Source organism: Coregonus lavaretus (assembly GCF_964263955.1).
Source record: "Coregonus lavaretus genome assembly, chromosome: 26".
Taxonomy (NCBI): Eukaryota; Metazoa; Chordata; class Actinopteri; order Salmoniformes; family Salmonidae; genus Coregonus; species Coregonus lavaretus.
This window is the reverse complement of record NC_140013.1, coordinates 3,093,548-3,116,813: the sequence shown is the minus strand read 5'-3', so window position 1 is coordinate 3,116,813 and position 23,266 is coordinate 3,093,548. Positions and strand designations below refer to the sequence as shown.

Sequence of the window (23,266 nt, the reverse complement as noted above, 5' to 3'; positions counted from 1 at the left end):
AGCGTGATTTATCACTCCAGAGAATGCGTTTACACTGCTATAGAGTCCAATGGCAGCGAGCTTTACACCACTCCAGCCGACGCTTGGCATTGCGCATGGTGATCTTAGGCTTGTGTGCGGCTGCTCGGCCATGGAAAGCCATTTCATGAAGTTCCCGACGAACAGTTCTTGTGCTGACGTTGCTTCCAGAGGCAGTTTGGAACTCGGTAGTGAGTGTTGCAACCGAGGACAGACGATTTCTACACGCTATGCGTTTCAGCACTCGGCGGTCCTGTTCTGTTGGCTTGTGTGGCCTACCATTTTGCGGCTAAGCCGTTGTTGCTCCTAGACGTTTCCACTTCACAATAACAGCACTTACAGTTGACCGGGGAAGCTCTAGCAGGGCAGAAATTTGATGAACTAACTTGTTGGAAAGGTGGCATCCTATGACTGTGCCACGTTGAAAGTCACTGAGCTCTTCAGTAAGGCCATTCTACTTCTGTTTGTCTATGGAGATTGCATGGCTGTGTGCTCGATTTTATACACCTGTCAGCAACGGGTGGGCTGAAATAGCCAAATCCACTCATTTGAAGGGGTGTCCATACTTTTGTATATATAATGTATGTTAACCAAGGTCTTTCTGCCTCTCTGGGAGAGAGAGGCACACAGACAGGCAAACGGACAGACAGACAGAGAATGAGAGATGTAGAGAAAGAGGCAGGGAGAGGGGCAGAGAGAAAATAAAAGCCTCCTGTTTCTCTCCTTAGGATTAGATGGACTTTCCACACAAGAGGCTGCTGTGCATGACTATGAATGGATTTGGATGTAGAAGTGTGCATGTGTTGGACAGAGATGAACTTGTGGAACACAGAGAATGTGTGTGTGTGAGAGTGTGAGAGTGAGTGAGTGAGTGAGTCAGACACACAACTCACAAATGAGCGAACCATCTGAAGCCAAAACAGATCCCACCAAAACCCAATTAAACAAGTCTGTTGGCTGTTGCCTAGCTAGCAAACAGTCACACACACGCACTCTGCTCCTCTCAATCAATGGTGACACACTGCTGTGAAGTGAACACATACACAGGCCTCTTCTCTACCTACTGATGACGGATGTCTGCATACAGTGGGGTCATGCAGATATACAGAGAGAGCGAGAAAGAGAGAGGGAGACAGACAGACAGACAGACAGACAGACAGAAAGATGGAGAGAGAACAAAAAACTGGACAGTGGCAGAAATGAGAGAGAGAAAGAAAGAGAGAAAGAGAAACACTGGACTGCGCTGGAATTGAGATAGGGGATAGGTGATGACGGTGATAAACATGAAGAACAGTTGCTCACCCATGACACGACTCGGCCGTTGAAACAGGGCAGTTTGGCATACTCGTCTGAGATCTCCTCTTTCACCACCCTGAGGGGAGAAAGGATAGAGTCAAAATCCACCGGGTTACACACATCACAACATTAAAGGCAACCTCAGCAACATGTGTATGTATACACTCAGTGGCCAGTTTATTAGGTACACCACCCCGTTCACGAAAATGGTTCGCTCCTACAGACTGTCACTGCTGTGGCTAGCTATATCATGCAGGCAGACAGGCATCGAGGCATTCAGTTACTGTTCGAGTGAACGATAGAATGGGAAAACGAGTGACCTAAGCAACTTTGAGCGTGGTATGATCCTCGGTGCCAGGCGCGCCGGCATCTCAGAAATGGCCGGCATCCTGGGCTTTTCACGCACGTCAGTGTATAGGGTTTACCGAGAATGGTGCGACAAACAGAAAGCTTCTAGTCAACGGCAGTCTGTGGGTGAAAACAGCTCGTTGATGTTAGAGGTCGAAGGAGAATGGTAAGAATCGTGCAAGCTAACAGGCGGTGCTGTACAATAGTACAACAGTGGTGTGCAGAACGGCATCTCGGAACGCACAACTCGTTGATCCTTGTCACGGATGGGCTATTGCCACAGATGACGCCACCGGGTTCCACCCCTATCAGCTACAATCAAGAAGAAGCGGCTCCAGTGGGCACGGAATCACCAACACTGGACAATTGAGGACTGGAAAAACATTGCCTGGTACATGACAGCGAGTTCAATTTTCTGTGCAGTCCCCAGACTACCCAGTAGAGCATCTTTGTAATGAGATGGAATGGGCTATTCGTAGCATGAATGTACCGTCGTCCAATCTGCAGCAACTGTATGATGCCATCACGTCAGCATGGTCCAACATCCCTATGCTAAGAATGCCCCGAATAATTCAGTTATGGAGGCAAAGGGAGGTCCGACCTGGTACTAGTTGGGTGTACTTAATAAACTGGCGGGTGAATGTATACAGTGGGTTCTGAAATTATTGACACCCTTGATAAAGATGAGCAAAAATGACTATAAAATTCATTATTCAAATACTGAGCTATATTGTATTCTCCAAAAATTTGGAAATTCTATAATTTTTTACTAACACAATTGCTCAGAGAAAGAGGATTTGTTTAACAAGTACTACAAATATTTTTCCTATCAAAAAGGTAGGAGTCAAAATTATCGACACCCCTATTTTCAATACCTCATCTTGTGAGGAAAATGGCACTGAGCCTTTTTCAGTACCGTTATCCTCACAAGGTGAGGTATTGAAAGGTATTGAAAACAGAACTTCCAGTTCCGGTGGCATGCATTGAAACGCGTGGCTTTCTTTTGCAAAATAACTATGAGTTAACTGATTTATTTTCAAATAATTGTCAACATATAACGCCATATTAAGGTGTGGGACGTTCACTGTATTACAAGGAACAACTAGCAGGTCTATTTCGCTTCAGCAGCTGGCATAATCTGTCCATTCACAATTCACCTGTGGGAACATGGCGGCTCTCAACACCCGACAACAGAAAAAGTTGGCCGCTACTATCAGGAAATGACCTCTGCCCTAGACTTGCAATTAAAACCGGCAAATGAATATCTTGCACTGCTCACTTCTGAAGTGGATAACTACTCAACTAAAGCGGAAAGTTTGGAGACAGTGGCCAATGTGACAGAGGAACGACTTCATGACCTGCAAACAATGCAAACTAACCCTTTACAGCCTGAGCGAAATGTTCAATTTCTTGCTGGATCATGACCAATGTTCCCTCTAATTTCTTTCGACACTGAGCAAATTTCAGGTCTGCTGAGCACAAACTTGAACATTGTGAAAATTCTGTGCAGCTTCCAGCATGCGTTTACTGTGAACACTGAGGCTGTACCCACTTTAAGTTACAGTTTTAACAGTGGCCAAGTAGGCTAGTGTGGCTATTTGATCATAATGTAGGCCTACCAGAGTGGCCTACCATCAAAAACAATGGAGAAAATGCATCCCATAACATTTTAACATGGAAATAGCTGTTCTATCATTCAACCTACAGTAGCAGCCAATGTGTGGTGTTCAATGTAGGCCTACATTCCATGAGACTTTTGAAAAAAACATGTAGGGATTGACATTAACCTGTTTATCCACTTGTCCTTCAGACAAGGAGGTGACTGAAAATGTTATGTTGTTTGACGCAAGAAACCACTTTACAAAATAAAAAGCATTATTATTCCCATACCATTATTACAGAAAATCAGACAAATGACGCTGCCCTCTGCCTATTGGATACTTAGCTTATTCAAGCCTGTCTCAAAATACAACACTGCCCCTTTAAGACAAAATAAAGCTCTTTACCTGACTGACTTTTCAAAGATGTCAAAAAATTTACACACTTTATGCTCTTGTAGGAAGCAATCACTCTCCTAAAAATGTACACATTTTATGCTCTTGTAGGAAGCAATCACTCCCCTATTGCTGACTACAAATGATCTACAGTACCAGTCAAAAGTTTGGACACACCTACTCATTCAAGGGTTTTCTTTATTTTTACTGTTTTCTACATTGTAGAATAATAGTGAAGACATCAAAACTATGAAATAACACATACGGAATCATGTAGTAAACAAAAAAAGTGTTAAACAAATCAAAAAATATTTTAAGTGGCTACTTTGAATATTTTTGGATTTGTTTAACAGTTTTTTGTTTACTACATGATTCCATATGTGTTATTTCATAGTTTGGATGTCTGGGCTACTGCACGCCCGCGCACACACACAGTGAGAAACAGCCCTTTGAAATGATATGACATACAATAGCACCCCATCAATAACATTGTAATCAGTCAAGAAATAACACCTGTGAAAATGTGTCATACAAAAATCAATGCTTTTTTTTTTTTTAAACAACTGCCATTTACACAACTTTCTAATGAAGATAAAAACCTAGAGCATATTGAGTCTTCCTTGTTTTGTAATGATTGAACATCTGAAATCATAATAGAAATACCTTTTACTGGGCCTCCCGAGTGGCTACAGACCTGGGTTCGATCCCAGGCTGTGTCACAACCGGGAGTCCCATAGGGCGGCGCACAATTGGCACAGCGTTGTCCGGGTTAGGGAAGGGTTTGGCCGCGGGGGCTTTACTTGGCTCATTGAGCTCTAGCGACTCCTTGTGGCGGGCTGGGTGCCTGCAGGCTGACTTTGGCCGTCAGTTGAACGGTTTCCTCCTCCTCCTGGCTTCCAGGTTAAGCGGGCGGGTGTTAAGGAGCGCGGTTTGATGGGTCATGTTTCGGAGGACGCGTGACTCGACATTCGCCTCTCCCGAGCCCGTTGGGGAGTTGCAGCGATGAGACAAGATCGCAAAATTGGGGAGAAAAATGGGGTAAAAAAAACTACTACTTTTTTTGTGAACAAGTTACAGCTGTTTTAGTGACCGATGGTATTTGTCTATGGAATGTTCCTTGATCAGACACTTTCTTATCTGGATAGTAGTATATTAAACAATCTGCACCAAAACTAATAACAAATAGCATTTAGTCTTACATTTGATCAGGAAAGACACACAAGTAATATAATATTAATAAAACAAGAACTTTATTGAAAGAATTAGGGGAGGGGAATACATTGTCTCATTCAAACCTGTAACCATCATAGCCATAACATTATATACAACATCCATCTCAGGGATATTGTCATCAAAATTGATCTGGCCGGGGAGCAATGCTGGGCAGCATCTTAGACCTGGAGGGGTGGGGAGGGGGACAGGCATCAGTTGGCATGGCATCAAGCATAATGTATTTCTATAACCTCCCTAAACCAGCCTGATCTTGCAAGCTCACATTCTGTTTCACTACAAGTGAAGTGAAACCAGTCTGAGCACAGTGATCAATCTATTTTATTCAACATCAATATGGAGTATAATCTTTAATATTTGTATCATGTGTTTGGACATACTGACCCATCTGCTCGTGGGATGCCTTCCTTGGGATCTCAGTCTGTTTGACAGCCAGACCTCTGATACGACCCAGCTCCTGTAGTAGAGATAGATTTATTCCTAAGGCAACACAGAGGAAATTCTTGCATAAAGTTGATAAGAGTAACTTCGGGGGCTGCCCTACACTCCTCTGTCAACTCAGTGTAGGCCACGCCAGGTTCACCCTGCACAGAAGGAACAATAGTTTATTATCTTTCAATGGGCTGCGTTCCAAATGGCACCCTATTCCCTAGAGAGGGCATCAGTGTAGGCATATTTGACAGTTACCTTTACTGGTGCCTATGTCCAAAATGAATCACACTACCTGGAGTGCCTCAACCTACAACAATGTTGGTCCCCTACTACGCATAACCGCTTGCCCTCGCATTCAGGTGCTACTCAAACAAACCACATCCTATTCTCCTTTCTATCTTTCCTGTATCAAAACCTAAGATTTCTACAGTAGTCCTCCAGTACATTTAAGTTTCACTCTTTCTGCTCGGACTATCAGCCAAATGTTAGTGTGGTCTTCCAACAGATTGTGCCATACAGTGGGGAAAAAAAGTATTTAGTCAGCCACCAATTGTGCAAGTTCTCCCACTTAAAAAGATGAGAGAGGCCTGTAATTTTCATCATAGGTACACGTCAACTATGACAGACAAAATGAGAAAAATAAATCCAGAAAATCACATTGTAGGATTTTTTATGAATTTATTTGCAAATTATGGTGGAAAATAAGTATTTGGTCAATAACAAAAGTTTCTCAATACTTTGTTATATACCCTTTGTTGGCAATGACACAGGTCAAACGTTTTCTGTAAGTCTTCACAAGGTTTTCACACACTGTTGCTGGTATTTTGGCCCATTCCTCCATGCAGATCTCCTCTAGAGCAGTGATGTTTTGGGGCTGTCGCTGGGCAACACAGACTTTCAACTCCCTCCAAAGATTTTCTATGGGGTTGAGATCTGGAGACTGGCTAGGCCACTCCAGGACCTTGAAATGCTTCTTACGAAGCCACTCCTTCGTTGCCCGGGCGGTGTGTTTGGGATCATTGTCATGCTGAAAGACCCAGCCACGTTTCATCTTCAATGCCCTTGCTGATGGAAGGAGGTTTTCACTCAAAATCTCACGATACATGGCCCCATTCATTCTTTCCTTTGCACGGATCAGTCGTCCTGGTCCCTTTGCAGAAAAACAGTCCCAAAGCATGATGTTTCCACCCCCATGCTTCACAGTAGGTATGGTGTTCTTTGGATGCAACACAGCATTCTTTGTCCTCCAAACACGACGAGTTGAGTTTTTACCAAAAAGTTATATTTTGGTTTCATCTGACATTCTCCCAATCCTCTTCTGGATCATCCAAATGCACTCTAGCAAACTTCAGACGGGCCTGGACATGTACTGGCTTAAGCAGGGGGACACGTCTGGCACTGCAGGATTTGAGTCCCTGGCGGCGTAGTGTGTTACTGATGGTAGGCTTTGTTACTTTGGTCCCAGCTCTCTGCAGGTCATTCACTAGGTCCCCCCGTGTGGTTCTGGGATTTTTGCTCACCGTTCTTGTGATCATTTTGACCCCACGGGGTGAGATCTTGCGTGGAGCCCCAGATCGAGGGAGATTATCAGTGGTCTTGTATGTCTTCCATTTCCTAATAATTGCTCCCACAGTTGATTTCTTCAAACCAAGCTGCTTACCTATTGCAGATTCAGTCTTCCCAGCCTGGTGCAGGTCTACAATTTTGTTTCTGGTGTCCTTTGACAGCTCTTTGGTCTTGGCCATAGTGGAGTTTGGAGTGTGACTGTTTGAGGTTGTGGATAGGTGTCTTTTATACTGATAACAAGTTCAAACAGGTGCCATTAATACAGGTAACGAGTGGAGGACAGAGGAGCCTCTTAAAGAAGAAGTTACAGGTCTGTGAGAGCCAGAAATCTTGCTTGTTTGTAGATGACCAAATACTTACTTTCCACCATAATTTGCAAATAAATTCATTAAAAATCCTACAATGTGATTTTCTGGATTTTTTTCCCTCCATTTGTCTGTCATAGTTGACGTGTACCTATGATGAAAATTACAGGCCTCTCTCATCTTTTTAAGTGGGAGAACTTGCACAATTGGTGGCTGACTAAATACTTTTTTCCCCACTGTATAGCCAACTCCTATGTATAGCCAACTTTTATGGTAACATGGCATGACAACTATCATACAATAGGATAAACAGATCTAGGACCAGGCTAGCCAAATGTTGATTCTTTGCCAGTCAATGTTCACCTTCCTGTGTGTGTCTGTGTGTGTTCTGTTACCCTGGCTTATCATATCGTGCTCACCTGGGCTGTGAGGGTGTGTCTTGTGAGGGTGTAATTGTCCCTCAGCCCTTTCTTCAGCCTCAGTAGCATGTTGTCCAGTCCCTGCCGGTCCTTGTCACCGTGGGGACAGCTTCTACAGTGTCCTCCTCACGAAGGTCTGTGAGCCGACAGTCCACCACACTGTCCTACAGAAAGAGAGAGCGAGAGAGAGAGAAAGAGTATTTAAAAATCATAGACCTAAAGTAATAATAATAAATACATATAGTACTAGTAAAAAGTTTGGACACACCTACTCATTCAAGGGTTTTTCTTTATTTTTTTACTATTTTCTACATTGTAGAATAATAGGAAAGACATCAAAACTATTAAATAACACACATGGAATCATGTAGTAACCAAGAAAGTGTTAAACAAATCAAAATATAGTTCATATTTGAGATTCTTCAAATAGCCACCCTTTGCCTTGATGACAGCTTTGCACACTCTTGGCATTCTCTCAACCAGCTTCATGAGGTAGTCACCTGGAATGCATTTCAATTAACAGCTGTGCCTTCTTAACAGTTAATTTATGGAATTTATTTCCTTCTTAATGCGTTTGAGCCAATCAGTTGTGTTGTGACAAGGTGGGGGGGGGGGAGGGGGGGGGTATACAGAAGATAGCCCTATTTGGTAAAAGACCAAGAACGGCTCAAATAAGCAAAGAGAAACGACAGTCCATCATTACTTTAAGACATGAAGGTCAGTCAATACGGAACATTTCAAGAACTTTGAAAGTTTCTTCAAGTGCAGTCGCAAAAACCATCAAGCGCTATGATGAAACTGGCTCTCATGAGGACCGCCACAGGAAGTGGAAGACCCAGAGTTACCTCTGCTGCAGAGGATAAGTTCATTAGTGTTACCAGCCTCAGAAATTGCAGCCCAAATAAATGCTTCACAGAGTTCAAGTCACAGACACATCTCAACATCAACTGTTCAGAGGAGACTGTGTGAATCAGTCCTTCATGGTTGAATTGCTGCAAAGAAACCACTACTAAAAGAACACGAATAAGAAGAAGAGACCTGCTTGGGCCAAGAAACACGAGCAATGGACATTAGACCGGTGGAAATGTGTCCTTTGGTCTGGAGTCCAAATTTGAGATTTTTGGTTCCAACCGCCGTGTCTTTGTGAGACGCGGTGTGGGTGAACGGATGATCTCTGCATGTGTATTTCCCACCGTAAAGCATGGAGGAGGTGGTGTTATGGTGTGGGGGTGCTTTGCTGGTGACGCTGTCTGTGATTTATTTAGAATTCAAGGCACACTTAACCAGCATGGCTACTACAGCATTCTGCAGCGATACGCCATCCCATCTGGTTTGGGCTTAGTGGGACTATCATTTGTTTTTCAACAGGACAATGACCCAACACACCTCCAGGCTGTGTAAGGGGTATTTTACCAAGAAGGAGAGTGATGGAGTATATTTTCATTTGTTTAACACTTTTATGTTTACTACATGATTCTATATGTGTTTTTTCATAGTTTTGATGTCTTCACTATTATTCTACAATGTAGAAAATAGTAAAAATAAAGAAAAACCCTTGAATGAGTAGTTGTCCTAAAACTCTTGACCGGTAATGTATATACAGTGCATTCGGAAAGTATTCATACTCCTTGACTTTTTCCACATTTTGTTACGTTACAGCCTTATTCTAAAATTGATTAAATTGTTTTTTTCCTCTCATCAATCTACACAAAATACCCCATAATGACAAAGCAAAAACTTAAATATGACATTTACATAAGTATTCAGACCCTTTACTCAGTACTTTGTTGAATGATGGATGCCACTGTGTTCTTGAGGATCTTCAATGCTGCAGAAATGTTTTGGTACCCTTCCTCAGATCTGTACCTCGACACAATCCTGTCTCGGAGCTCTACGGACAATTCCTTCGACCTCATGGCTTGGTTTTTGCTTTGACATGCACTGTCAATTATGGGACCTTATATAGACAGGTGTGTGCCTTTCCAAATCATGTCCAATTAATTGAATTTACCACAGGTGGACTCCAATCAAGTTGTAGAAACAGCTCAAGGATGATCAGTGAAAACAGGATGCACCTGAGCTCAATTTCGAGTCTCATAGCAAAGGGTCTGAATACTTATATAAATAAGGTATTTCTGTTGTTTATTTTTTATAAATTTGCAAAAATGTCAATAAACCTGTTTACGCTTTGTCATTATGATAGACTGAAGTTTGAGCATTGCTATCCATCTTTTACATGGTACCTATATTCAAAAATGATTTTTCTACAATATTCAAAGCATATTGACAGAATTACAGTCTTTATAGAATAAACATCTAATTTCACCAATTACATGTGGGAAAAACATATTTGAGTGAACATTAGCAAGCCAGCAGCAGATCAAACAGAAAGTGAATTATCTAGGGCGTTCACTCACTGCTCTAGAATGTTGAGAAAAACAGGGCAATTCAAGAGGGTGCTACAAAATGTAGTGTCAAAACGTAGTTCTTTGCCCTATGTCATTATAAATCACATAGAATTAATCATTAAATAGTTCTCTACAATATTATAACTTTAATATACTTGTACTTGACAGTGTTGATGAAATAACAACGTTCATTTGCTGTGACCGTTGCTAATTTAGAATGCTCCACTCTCTCTCTATTTTGGCGTTGGGAGGTGGTACCATTTGGAGGTGTTTCTACGGATTGGACCAATCAAAATTACATTTAACGTAACATTTTAGTTATTTAGCAGACGCTCTTATCCAGAGCGACTTAGAGTATATTTTCGTACTGGTCCCCCGTGGGAATCGAACCCACAACCCTGGCGTTGCAAGCGCCATGCTCTACCAACTGAGCCACACGGGACTTGATACCACTGTCATTTTAATCTCCAGATCCTTGCAGATTGGCTATATTGGCGACCAATCTACTTTGAGCTGCCATTTCTATTGGGATATAAAGGGAAATAATCAGAAATACACCATGGAAACAGGAACAGGTTATCTTCGGGGTCGGTGGATATTGAAAATCAGTCTGTCAGCTTTGTAAATAAATATATATTTAGTCCCTATTTTGTTTTGCATTCCAGGGATTTCATTTAGAAAAAGCCCATGTTTTCACTCACGAACTTGCAGCCACTAAGAGTTCTATTCAGTGACCACTTTTTGATCATGCCTGTTCCATTCACTCTAAACATGCTAAATTCTCAGAGTAACCTTTGAATCAAAAATGGTAGAGACACTGTTTTTCTGACGCAATTCTCTATTGAATGGACATATTTCTATAAACCTTGAATTAATTAATCCTTTTATGGGTGAACACCCTAAATTCTCTCCTCTCCTTCCCTCACCCCGGTTTTAGCTTGCAGCTATCACTGTCTAGGTTTAGGATATTTACTAGCCCATACCAGCGACAAACTAAGCTATGTTATCGACATATGGCAGTACACAAAGAAAATCTAGCTCACTTATTTTGCCAGTGTTGTATCTAAATAATATGATGCTAATTATGCTGTGAGACCAAGGAGTCCGCTTACACTGTACTTTGATTATAAAGGTTTATTTATATCACAAGATTTCAGCGTAAGTTTACAGACATCTGCAGGCATCTGGAGAACAACGACCCAAAATAATATGTTGTTCTGTCCTCCTTTGTTTTAACCGTGGTATTTATATCCTATGCCCTATGTAACATAATATGGGTGTTTTCCCATAAACCAATCCCAGGACTCCACATAACAGACTTCCTCGGCTTTAGGGTGCCCCTATAGAACTACTCCCCAGATGCTCCCTTAAGCTGAGTCAACATCCTCTAAAACCATTTGAAACCATTAGCAAAGTCATAAACTGTTTAAACACTACACCAGCTAGAAAAGAATAGCCACAAATTAATTCAGAAAGCTAGCTAGTTATAGCATTAGCTATCGCTACCTGCTGCTTCTTCAAGCAGCATTACAACCAACATTATTCAGCGCTGCAAATAGACATTTTAAACAAAATAATTTAGTCTTTCAGGTCACATTATTAATAAAACATTGTCATATCCAATTTAACAACTTTCTTACCTCAACTGATCCACCTGGTTTCCACTTTGAAGCTGTGAAAATAGCACTCGAGATCCACTCTCGTTCTAGTCATCAATTGGGGCACTGAGGCAAAGGGTGGATTTGCTCCATGACATTTCATTGAAGAAAAAAAAAAATCCCACCCATAAAGCGGGAAAAAAATATATTTGTAGCTCATGTTGTCATGTGTAAATGTCCGTTTTCAGATATAGAATTGGTGATTTGATGGCAGTGTTATTAAGGCTTTAAAGCTGCATGATGTACCTTTTTGGGTGACCCAACCAAATTCACATAGAAATGTTACTTATAGATCTGTCACTTATTGAAAGCAAGTCTAAGACGTGGTAGATCTGTTCTATGTGCGCTATTTCTATGCTTCCCGTTTTTAAGTTTTGTCTGCGTCTTTTACCTTCAGTTTTGTACAACAGCTTCAAACAGCTGAAAATACAATATTTTTTGTAACTGAAAATATATTTCACAGAGGTTTAGATGGTACATTGATTCTCTACACTACATTGCTAGTTTTTTCACAAACTGAAATTAGGCGAACTATTAGAATTTTAGCAATCAGGAAATGGCAGATCGATTTCTGCATATTGCACCTTTAAACCATCATAACTATTATTCCTAAATTTGAATGCTCTGGCTGGAAAGGGCTAAGCTAGAAGGGGAAATCAATCTCATAAAAAATAAAACAGAATCTCTTGAAAATCGTTCCCGTAAATTCATTGTGCGGGTCACAGGACTTGAAACTGGTGTACAAGCAGGCAACCCAACATCCTTCATGAGCAATATTTTCTGTGAACTGTTTGGGCAGGGTTCCATGCCGCTGATAAACATTGCGCACCGCATGGGTCCTCACCGCAAAGGATCTCTGTGTTTGATTGTACAAATCCACAGTTTTGAAGTCAAGTGGGAGGACCCTGTCCCAGCCGTAAGCACACTGTGGGCTACACTGGGAGCAGTGACATCCAAGCCAGTGCTGGACTTGGACTGAAATAAATTCCGGTACTCATTTTGGGTGCCGGTACAGTTTATATTTATATTTGCATTCACCCTATTGCTTACACCCGTCACGTTGTTCTACATCTACATAAGTGCCTAGGTAGGAGGGGTTAGGGTTTCTCCTAGACAGGGCCTAACTATACTGACCCAATAATCACATGCCCTAGAGATATCCCTTATTGCAACAGTGGTTAGGGTACTCGTCATTGGTGCTGATGGCCTGGGTTTGAGACCCGGTAGGAGTGTCACCCTACTTTCACATCCTTAACAATATATGTGTGTGTCATCATTGCTGTTTTGAATTGCATTTATCAGACATTGACTGTTTATAGGGGAATTTGTTAGAACACTTGGAAATATTATTTATGCATCTTTGTCCAGAAGAAACCCTAAACCCTCCTCCCTAGGCACTTGTGTCGATCTGAAACAATTTGATAGGTGTAAGCAATAGGGTGAATGCACTTTGAAGTAAATCTCAACTCTTGATTCAGGGGTATCATTAAAACAGGTTAATATGCCCCACCAACATACAGAAAGCCCCCTTCAATTGCTGAAATAAGTAAATAAAATCAATGATGAGAATAGTCAGATTAATTGATACCTGACAAGGACATAGTGATCCCAGGTGAGAACATGTTGAATAATAATTACTATATAAATGAACATGCACAATGTAATCATGTATGCCAAATATGTAAGTTGAAAACACTGTACGTTAAAAGCACTGTGCGTGTGAGTATCCCTAACCTTGCCAACAGACAAGGAGCTATGAATGGATCAGAGGTTCACCAATCAGGTCCTTGATTGGCTCGGCAACAGTAACAAGACATGATGTGTAAATAATTTATCTTTGGACACATACATTTTCTTGCAATGTTCCCAAGAAACGTGTCTAGAACATTAATATGTTATGTTCTGAGAACATGTTAACCACGTTCTGGGTAATTTCTATTTGGCATTAAGGGAATGGTCTCTTGGAAACATTCCTTGCACATCACAGGAACATTCCTATGAAAACGTTAGTTAATGACCTAATGAGATTCTTAAAGGAATGTTCTCTAAAGTTGCGAGAACATTTGTTGTTAGCTGGGATGTTACTTAAGATCATAGCTCCTTTAATCTCTCAATCAATCAGAGACGATTACTGCTGGCAGGTAGCACTGTCGTACATTCATTTATTTATTTTCTTCTGAGTGGCAGCCCAAAGGCACAATGTCTGAAATAATGAATTGAAAATATATGAACGGAATATTAATTTATATTAATTAAAAATATTGTACCTGTAACCCATCCCCCCACCCCCAACAAAAAAATGACAAAAAAAATAAAATGTTGGTCACAAAACTATAAAAAGGTTCAGTGCCGTTATCCTCGCAAAAGTTAGTTAAAAATTAAAGATATTGAAAACAGGGGTGACAACAATTTGACCCTAGCTTTTTGAGAAAAAAATAAACATTACTTGTTAAACAAAATCTGTTTCTCTGAGCAATTGTATTAGTATAAAGTAATTTCCCAATTTTTGGAGCATACAGTATAGCTCAGTATTTGAATTATTCATTTTATACAGTCATTTTTGCTCATCTTTATCAAGGGTGTCAATAATTTCGGACCCCACTGTACCATCAGAGTGCACCATGAGCGAAAATGTAAACAATGGAGCAAGTGCATAAATGACATTCTTACAAATTACAAGTAATTCTTGAAAAATCAATGAATACAGTATATTACATTAGTTGAAAGGACTGGAAATCTTACAGATTGTGGCTTTTAGATAACCTACTCCCTTCATGGAGGCCAGGGTAGTGTTCATTAGGGCATACAACGGCAGCTGTTTTAAAAAGATGAACAGAAAACTAAATTAAGCTGCTCTTACTGGACAATCCAACTTCCTGTTTCAGTCGTTTCCTTCTGTTCTGTGCATAATGAACATGACCCTGCTGATGAGACACAGGAATTAATCTCTTACAGGCCCAGTGCAGTCAAAAATGTGATTTTCCTGTGTTTTATATACACCGAGTGTATAAAACATTAGGATATTGAGTTGCACCCCCTTTTGCCCTCAGAACAGCCTCAATATGTCGGGGCATGGACTGTACAAGGTGCCAAAAGTATTGCACAGGGATGCTGGCCCATGTTGACTCCAATGCTTCCCACAGTTGTGTCAAGTTGGCTGGATGTCCTTTGGGTGGTGGACCATTCTTGATGCAAACGGGAAACTGTTAAGTGTGAAAAACCCAGGAGCATTGCATTTCTTGACACACTCAAACCGGTGCGCCTGGAACCTACTACCATACCCCGTTCAAAGGCACTTAAATATTTTGTCTTGCCCATTCATCCTCTGAATGGCATACATACACAATCCATGTCTCAATTGTCTCAAGGCTTAAAAATCCTTCTTTAAACCTGTCTCATCCCCTTCATCTACACTGATTGAAGTGTATTTAACAAGTGACATCAATTAGGGATCATAGCTTTCACCTGGATTCACCTGGAAAGAGCAGGTGTTCCTAATGTTTTGTACACTCAGTGAATATTTCCACACTAGAAGGTTGGAATAATGCTGCGAAATTGTGAAAATGATGATAGTGCCCTTTTAGTGTAAGAGCTTTTTGAAAAGACCGCCTGAAATTTCAGCCTGTTTTGGTGGGGTGGAGTTTTGGCCTGCCTGGTGACATTAGTTAATAGATAATAAAAGAGAGTTCCAAACTTTCCTACCAATAACAGTTTATTTTCAGTTTCCCCCTCCCCACTCAGACCACTTCCAGACAGCCCTAGCAAAATCATTGCTTGAAAAATTGCTCTTTGCTAATAAGCTATTTTTGTTTCCTTCTGACCATTTTAATTTCAAACGATCAATCACAGTAAGGTAAAGACTGTTACCCAGAAATGATTTGATATTGATATAAAAACAGCTGCATTGGACTTTAAATACCAACAATTCTGTCTGTATAATAATAGAATTATAAATACGTAGTAGAGGGAAATTGAGTATACGTGGTTGTGCAGGGCAAATAAACAAATGAAATGATAACAGCCAGATGGCAACAATACACTACCAGACTCTACAATATCACACATTTGTCTCAGCGTGTCTCTCTCTCAAACATTAACACACACCTACAAAAAGTTGCCCACGCCCCTAGCCCCTCCCCTATTGCTCCCTGAAAAGGTACTGACCCCATTATGTTGAACAGGGTTCCGTTCTAGGACCACTATTGTTTTCACCATATATTCTACCTCTTGGTGATGTCATTCGGAAACACAATGTCAACTTTCACTGCTATGTGGACGACAAACAGCTGTACACTTCGATGAAACATGGTGAAGCCCCAAAATGGACTACCCTGGAAGCCTGCGTTTCAGACATCATGAAGTGGATGGCGGCACTTTTTTTTACTTTTAAACTTAGACAAAACAGAGATGCTAGTTCTAGGTCCAAGGAAACAAAGAGATCTGCTGTTGGATCTGACAATTAATCTCGATGGTTGTACAGTCGTCTCAAATGAAACTGAAGGACTTCGGAATTACTCTGGACCCTGATCTCTCCTTTAATGAACATATCAATAATATTTCTAGGGCAGCTTTTTTCCATCTTCATAACATTGCAAAAATGTTTTTGTCCAAAAAATGAGGCAGAAAAGCTTGCTTTTGTCACTTCTAGATTAGACTACTGCAATGCTCTACTCTCCGGCTACACGGATAAAACACTAAATAAACTTAAGTTAGTGATAAACACGGCTGCTAGAATGTTGACTAGAAACCAAACATTTTATCATATTGCTCCAGTGCTGGCCTGGCTTCTTGTTAAGGCTAGAGCTGATTTCAAGGTTTTACTGCTAACCTACAAAGCATTATATGGACTTGCTCCTACCTATCTCTCCAACTTGGGGCTTTCTCCTATAGAGCTCCATTTTTATGGAATGGTCTGGCTATCCATGTGAGAGACGCAGACTCGGTCTCGACCTTTAAGTCTTTACTGAAGACTCATCTCTTCAGTAGGTCCTATGATTGAGTGTTGTCTGGCCCAGGGGTGCGAAGGTGAACGGCAAGGCACTGGAGCGACAAACCGTGCTTGCTGTCTCTGCCTGGCCGACTCCCCTCTCTCCACTGGGATTCTCTGCCTCTGACCCTATTACAGGGGCTGAGTCACTGGCTTACTAGTGCTCTACCATCCCGTTCCTAGGAGGGGTGCATCACTTGAGTGGGATGAGTCACTATACGTGATCTTCCTGGGGGGCAATGCAAATAGTCTGGGTAGCCATTTGATTAGATGTCCAGGAGTCTGATGGCTTCGGGGTAGAAGCTGTTTAGAAGCCTCTTGGACCTAGACTTGGCGCTCCGGTACCGCTTGCCGTGCGGTAGCAGAGAGAACAGTCTATGACTAGGGTGGCTGGAGTCTCTGACAATGTTTAGGTTCTTCCTCTGACACTGCCTGGTATAGAGGTCCTGGATGGCAGGAAGCTTGGCCCCAGTGATGTACTGGGCCGTACGCACTACCCTCTGTAGAGCCTTGCAGTCGGAGGCAGAGCATTTGCCATACCAGGCAGTGATGCAACCATTCAGGATCCTCTTGATGGTGCAGCTGTAGAACCTTTTGAGGATCTGAGGACCCATGCCAAATCTTTTCAGTCTCATTTACATTACATTTACGTCATTTAGCAGACGCTCTTATCCAGAGCGACTTACAAATTGGTGCATTCACCCTATAGCCAGTGGGATAACCACTTGACAATTTTTTTTTTTTTTTTTTTTTTTTTTTTTTTTTTTTGGGGGGGGGGGTAGAAGGATTACTTTATCCTATCCCAGGTATTCCTTAAAGAGGTGGGGTTTCAAATGTCTCCGGAAGGTGGTGAGTGACTCCGCTGTCCTGGCGTCGTGAGGGAGCTTGTTCCACCATTGGGGTGCCAGAGCAGCGAACAGTTTTGACTGGGCTGAGCGGGAACTATGCTTCCGCAGAGGAAGGGGAGCCAGCAGGCCAGAGGTGGATGAACGCAATGCCCTCGTTTGGGTGTAGGGACTGATCAGAGCCTGAAGGTACGGAGGTGCCGTTCCCCTCACTGCTCCATAGGCAAGCACCATGGTCTTGTAACGGATGCGAGCTTCAACTGGAAGCCAGTGGAGTGTGCGGAGGAGGGGGGTGACGTGAGAGAACTTGGGAAGGTTGAACACCAGACGGGCTGCGGCATTCTGGATGAGTTGTAGGGGTTTAATGGCACAGGCAGGGAGCCCAGCCAACAGCGAGTTGCAGTAATCCAGACGGGAGATGACAAGTGCCTGGATTAGGACCTGTGCCGCTTCCTGTGTAAGGCAGGGTCGTACTCTCCGAATGTTGTAGAGCATGAACCTGCAGGATCGGGTCACCGCCTTGATGTTAGCGGAGAACGACAGGGTGTTGTCCAGGGTCACGCCAAGGCTCTTCGCACTCTGGGAGGAGGACACAACGGAATTGTCAACCGTGATGGCGAGATCATGGAACGGGCAGTCCTTCCCCGGGAGGAAGAGCAGCTCCGTCTTGCCAGGGTTCAGCTTGAGGTGGTGATCCGTCATCCATACTGATATGTCTGCCAGACATGCAGAGATGCGATTCGCCACCTGGTTATCAGAAGGGGGAAAGGAGAAGATTAGTTGTGTATCGTCAGCGTAGCAATGATAGGAGAGGCCATGTGAGGATATGACAGAGCCAAGTGACTTGGTGTATAGGGAGAAAAGGAGAGGGCCTAGAACTGAGCCCTGGGGGACACCAGTGGTGAGAGCACGTGGTGCGGAGACAGCTTCTCGCCACGCCACTTGGTAGGAGCGACCGGTCAGGTAGGACGCAATCCAGGAGTGAGCCGCGCCGGAGATGCCCAGCTCGGAGAGGGTGGAGAGGAGGATCTGATGGTTCACAGTATCAAAGGCAGCAGACAGGTCTAGAAGGACAAGAGCAGAGGAGAGAGAGTTAGCTTTAGCAGTGCGGAGAGCCTCCGTGACACAGAGAAGAGCAGTCTCAGTTGAATGACCAGTCTCCTCAGGGGGAATATGTTTTGTCGTGCCCTCTTCACGACTGTCTTGGTGTGCTTGGACCATGTTAGTTTGTTGGTGATGTGGACACCAAGCAACTTGAAGCTCTCAACCTGCTCCACTACAGCCCCGTCGATGAGAATGGGGGTGTGCTCAGTCCTCTTCTTTTCCCTGTAGTCCACAATCATCTCCTTTGTCTTGATCACGTTGAGGGAGAGGTTGTTGTCCTGGCAACCCACGGCCAGGTCTCTGACCTCCTCCCTATAGGCTGTCTCGTCGTTGTCGGTGATCAGGCCTACCACTGTTGTGTCATCGGCAAACTTAATGATGGTGTTGGAGTCGTGCCTGGCCATGCAGGCACTATGGTGTTGAACGCTGAGCTGTAGTCAATGAACAGCATTCTCACACAGGTGTTCCTCTTGTCCAGGTGTGAAAAGGGCAGTGTGGAGCGCAATAGAGATTGCATCATCTGTGGATCTGTTGGGGCGGTATGCAAATTGGAGTGGGTCTTGGGTTTCTGGGATAAGGGTGTTGATGTGAGCTATTTGGACGTACTGCCAAATTCTCTAAAATGACGTTGAAGGCGGCTTATGGTAGAGAAGTTAATATTGAATTCTCTGGCAACAGCTCTGATGGACATTCCTGCAGTCAGCATGTTAATTGCATGCTCCCTCAGAACTTGAGACATTTGTGGCATTGTGTTGTGTGACAAAACTGCACATTTTAGAGTGTTTTTTTATTGTCCCCAGCACCAGATGCAGCTGTGTAATGATTATGCTGTTTAATCAGCTTCTTGATATGCCACACCTGTCAAGTGGATGCATTATCTTGCCAAAGGAGAAATGCTCACTAACAGGGATGTAAACACATTTGTGTGAGAGAAATAAGCTTTTTGTGCGTATGGAAACTTTCTGGGATCTTATATTTCACAATGAGTAAGAGTAAGATAAGTCACACACATTCACACCAGTAATCTGACAGGAACTCTACTGTATCACATACACACCTGGAGATGCATTCAGACACAAAGACGCTTTGAATAATGAGTTTACCATTTGTCCTAGCGGACGAAGAGATGAAGAGGCAGAGAGAAGGAAATGGAGAGAGAACAGTCTCCTGTTCCCTGTCACTGAACACAGTGTGTGTGTGTGTGTGTGTGTATACTGCAGAAACCCTGGGACTAAGTCCTTACATAGTGCACTACTTTTGAGGGCTCTAGTCAAATGTAGTGCACTATGAAAGGAATAGAGTGCGATTTGGGACGCAGCCTGTGGCAGTCCCAAGCAGTGGTGGCCGAGCCCTGCGGCTGATTTTATTAAGCACTGGAATAACAATAATAATAATAATCATCTCTCTCTGCATTTTTATCAATCTCTCCCTCTGCCTCTCACTACCATTCTCTCCCTCTGCCCGACTCTCCATCTCTCTGCCTCTATCTCTCACCGTCTCTACTTCTGTCTCCCTTTCTCTCTCTCTCTCTCTGCTTCTCTATCACTCTCTCACTATCCCTCATCTCATGCAAAGCCATGATTCAAACACGACATTTGCATATTGACCTCTGTAATAGGTAGAAAACGATGCGACTGAGTGAGGTCACACAATGACATGAAACATTGTGTTTTAATTAACTCCAAAGTGCCTCAGCAGGGTTTTCGATATGCACATGGATGCACACACAGACTGCTCCTGCTGCCTAAGTCACGCGAGGCAGGCAGATGAAATGAAATGCTTAAGAATGGATTATCCCCCCATTCATATTTTTTCTCTCACTACCCTGAGACCCCCGGGCCTGAGCAAGCTGTGATCTCATTCTCCCTCCCTCAGTTTCTCCCCCTCTATCGCTCATCTAGATTCTCCTCTCTTTCCCTCTATCTCATGCTCCCTTTATTTGACACACACTCGCTCCCTTTCTCCTATTTCCAGAATAAGAACAGCAGAACAGCAAACTGTGCCTGAGCTGTGTGTGTGTGCTCGTAAAATCGGTGTGTGCGTTAATGTGTGTGTCCATGGGATTACATGTGACTCCAAATTAACAGCAGCAGAGGTGAGGAATTGTAACTCTTCATAGTGTGGTGGTGATTGACATTGACTCGGCCTCTGAACCCACTGCCAAGCTGGGAGGTTTAGGGCCTCCATGTAGTTGTAAAAGAGGTCAGGAGCACCAGCAGCACAGGATCTACCATTGTTCTAGCACTGAGTGAGCACTAAATTAGTCCTAAATATTTCTAAAACTAAAAGCATTGTATTTGGGACAAATCATTCACTAAACCCTAAACCTCAACTAAATCTTGTAATAAATAATGTGGAAATTGAGCAAGTTGAGGTGACTAAACTGCTTGGAGTAACCCTGGATTGTAAACTGTCATGGTCAAAACATATTGATGCAACAGTAGCTAAGATGGGGAGAAGTATGTCCATAATAAAGCGTTGCTCTACCTTCTAAACAGCACTATCAAAAAGCAGGTCCTACAGGCCCTAGTTTTGTCACACCTGGACTACTGTTCAGTCATGCGGTCAGGTGCCACAAAAAAGGACTTAGGAAAATTGCAATTGGCACAGAACAGGGCAGCACGGCTGGCCCTTGGATGTACACAGAGAGCTAATATTAATATCGATCTCTCCTGGCTCAAAGTGGAGGAGAGATTGACTTCATCACTACTTGTGTTTATGAGAGGTGTTGACATGTTGGGTGCACCAAGCAGTCTGTTTGAGCTACTGGCGCACAGCTCGGTCACCCATGCATACCCTACAAGACATGCCACCAGAGGTCTCTTCACAGTCCCCAAGTCCAGAACAGACTATGGGAGGCGCACAGTACTACATAGAGCCATGACTACATGGAACTCTACTCCACATCAAGTAACTGATGCAAGTAGTAAAATTAGATTTAAAAAAACAGATTAAAAAACACCTTATGGAACAGCTGGGACTGTGAAGCAACACAAACATATGCGCAGACACATGCATACACACGATAACATACGCACTATACACACACGTACACATGGATTTTTGTACTGTAGATATGTGGTAGAGTAGTGACCTGAGGGCACACAGTGTGTTGTGAAATCTGTGAATGTATTGTAATGTTTTTTAAATTGTATGAACTGCCTTAATTTTGCTGGACCCCAAGAAGAGTTGCTGCTACCTTGGCTGCCTTGGCAAAAAAATCCAACAGCAGCACAGGCCATAGCCATCAAAACACAGACTATATTACATAAACTCTCCATGATCTTACATCAATTTTTACCTTGACTCTGCTGGGTCATTCTGTGAATGGATGTCAATGGATGACACATCAACAACCCATGGGTGATCAATATGAACACTAGCGTACTACTTAGAATTAAGTAACGTATTGGGCATGCATTCTAAGTAGTACGCTAGTATGGATATTGGATCGTAGTCCATGTTTCTCAGCCTAACCTCAACCTATTCTGCAATAAATAAAATACAATAAATAGGAAATAGATTCCTATGTCAAATTATTTTAGATTCCAAAAATATAACATTTTCACTCTTCTAACGGCAAATGGCTGCATCTTGTTATTAGGTTTTTATGAATAAGCGTGTCATCATATCCCCCATTTGCACAAAATACTTACGCCTACTTGCAATACAATACTTCAACCACTAGAAGATGTGCGTACGCATGGTCTAAAGTTTGCTTGGAGGAAAGGACATTCTCACGTCATGTTCAATTTTGCGGGAAAACTGGCGCATGCACATTTTGGGGTATATTTTGTACGTACGCGTGGTTTATAAATGACGCCCCAGGCCTTCATATTTAGATTTCCCTATGCACCCCTAGTTTTTCCCTTTAGTTAGAATGCCCGACAGTCAGTCACCCCTAACTTTCTATCCAATCAGAGACATTCTCTTTAGCCTGCTCATTGTAAGTCCAGCCTCCAGTCAGTGAATTGCGGTGAAGAGAGAGAACGTAGAGTTTGTGATTCTCCACAGAATTAATAAGAAGACAATTTGCAGCATGTTTAAGTATGTATGAGCGCTCTCGCTCTGTCTGCTATGTTCATGGTCAGTTCAACGTTTATTACGCCTTGCGGTGGTCACGTGTCCCTGCGGGCCACTTTATAGTTTACTGTCAATGTTAGCATGCTAGAACTCTATTGTGTAGCGGTGTGTAGACTGCTATTGTAATTCATGTTCTCCTTTCCTGAATTATCCTTCTGGTTAGATGTAATAGTAGCCAATTACATATACCCTTTACAGACCGACTTCATGGTATGTTGCCTGTAAAAAAAATGTATACAGTTCCATTTTTTCCACATTCTTGCCGGATAGTTCTAAGCCTTTTATATCTCCCGTGCACATGCCGTCAAGTTTAGGAGTGGGAGTAGACACGGGCCAATGTTGGTGGACGTTTATTTTAATTAATCCATTGAATATACACCATCACAAAGAAATCCCTTAATAAGTTGTTTTAGGCAGGACCTAAAAAACGTTATAAGACTAATAAAATGTATTTTCAAAAGAATAGAATGGCATATTTTGAGTATAATTATGTTACTGGTCTGTGCAGCCTATAGGCGACATGGTTGCGCCATGCACATTAAATCAATAGTTATTTTGTTCATTCAAACAGAC

At 42.5% G+C, this 23,266-nt stretch overlaps 1 protein-coding gene and 1 long non-coding RNA gene across 3 annotated transcripts in view; both read right to left on the bottom strand.

Annotated features, from left to right (window-relative positions):
* The window catches only part of LOC311101834 (segment polarity protein dishevelled homolog DVL-3-like), a 63,246-nt gene that overhangs the window by 30,752 nt on the left and 9,228 nt on the right, over window positions 1-23,266 (bottom strand). Inside the window, exons 1-3 of one of the 2 annotated variants that reach the window (XM_084143046.1) lie at window positions 16,533-17,401; window positions 14,535-14,598; window positions 1,321-1,390 (exon numbers count right to left, since the gene is read on the bottom strand). In XM_084143046.1, coding sequence (XP_083999172.1) covers window positions 1,321-1,390; window positions 14,535-14,598; window positions 16,533-16,572 — 174 coding nt within the window. In that variant the 5' untranslated portion in view covers window positions 16,573-17,401. Of the gene's footprint in view, window positions 1-1,320; window positions 1,391-14,534; window positions 14,599-16,532; window positions 17,402-23,266 lie in introns of those variants that run through there. The other variant, XM_084143045.1, reaches the window with a different exon arrangement.
* LOC311101835 lies at window positions 4,885-7,709 on the bottom strand. The gene is made up of 3 exons (XR_014609954.1): window positions 7,609-7,709; window positions 5,271-5,343; window positions 4,885-5,053 (listed from the first exon to the last, which is right to left on the bottom strand). It is a non-coding gene; the product is annotated as an uncharacterized lncRNA (long non-coding RNA).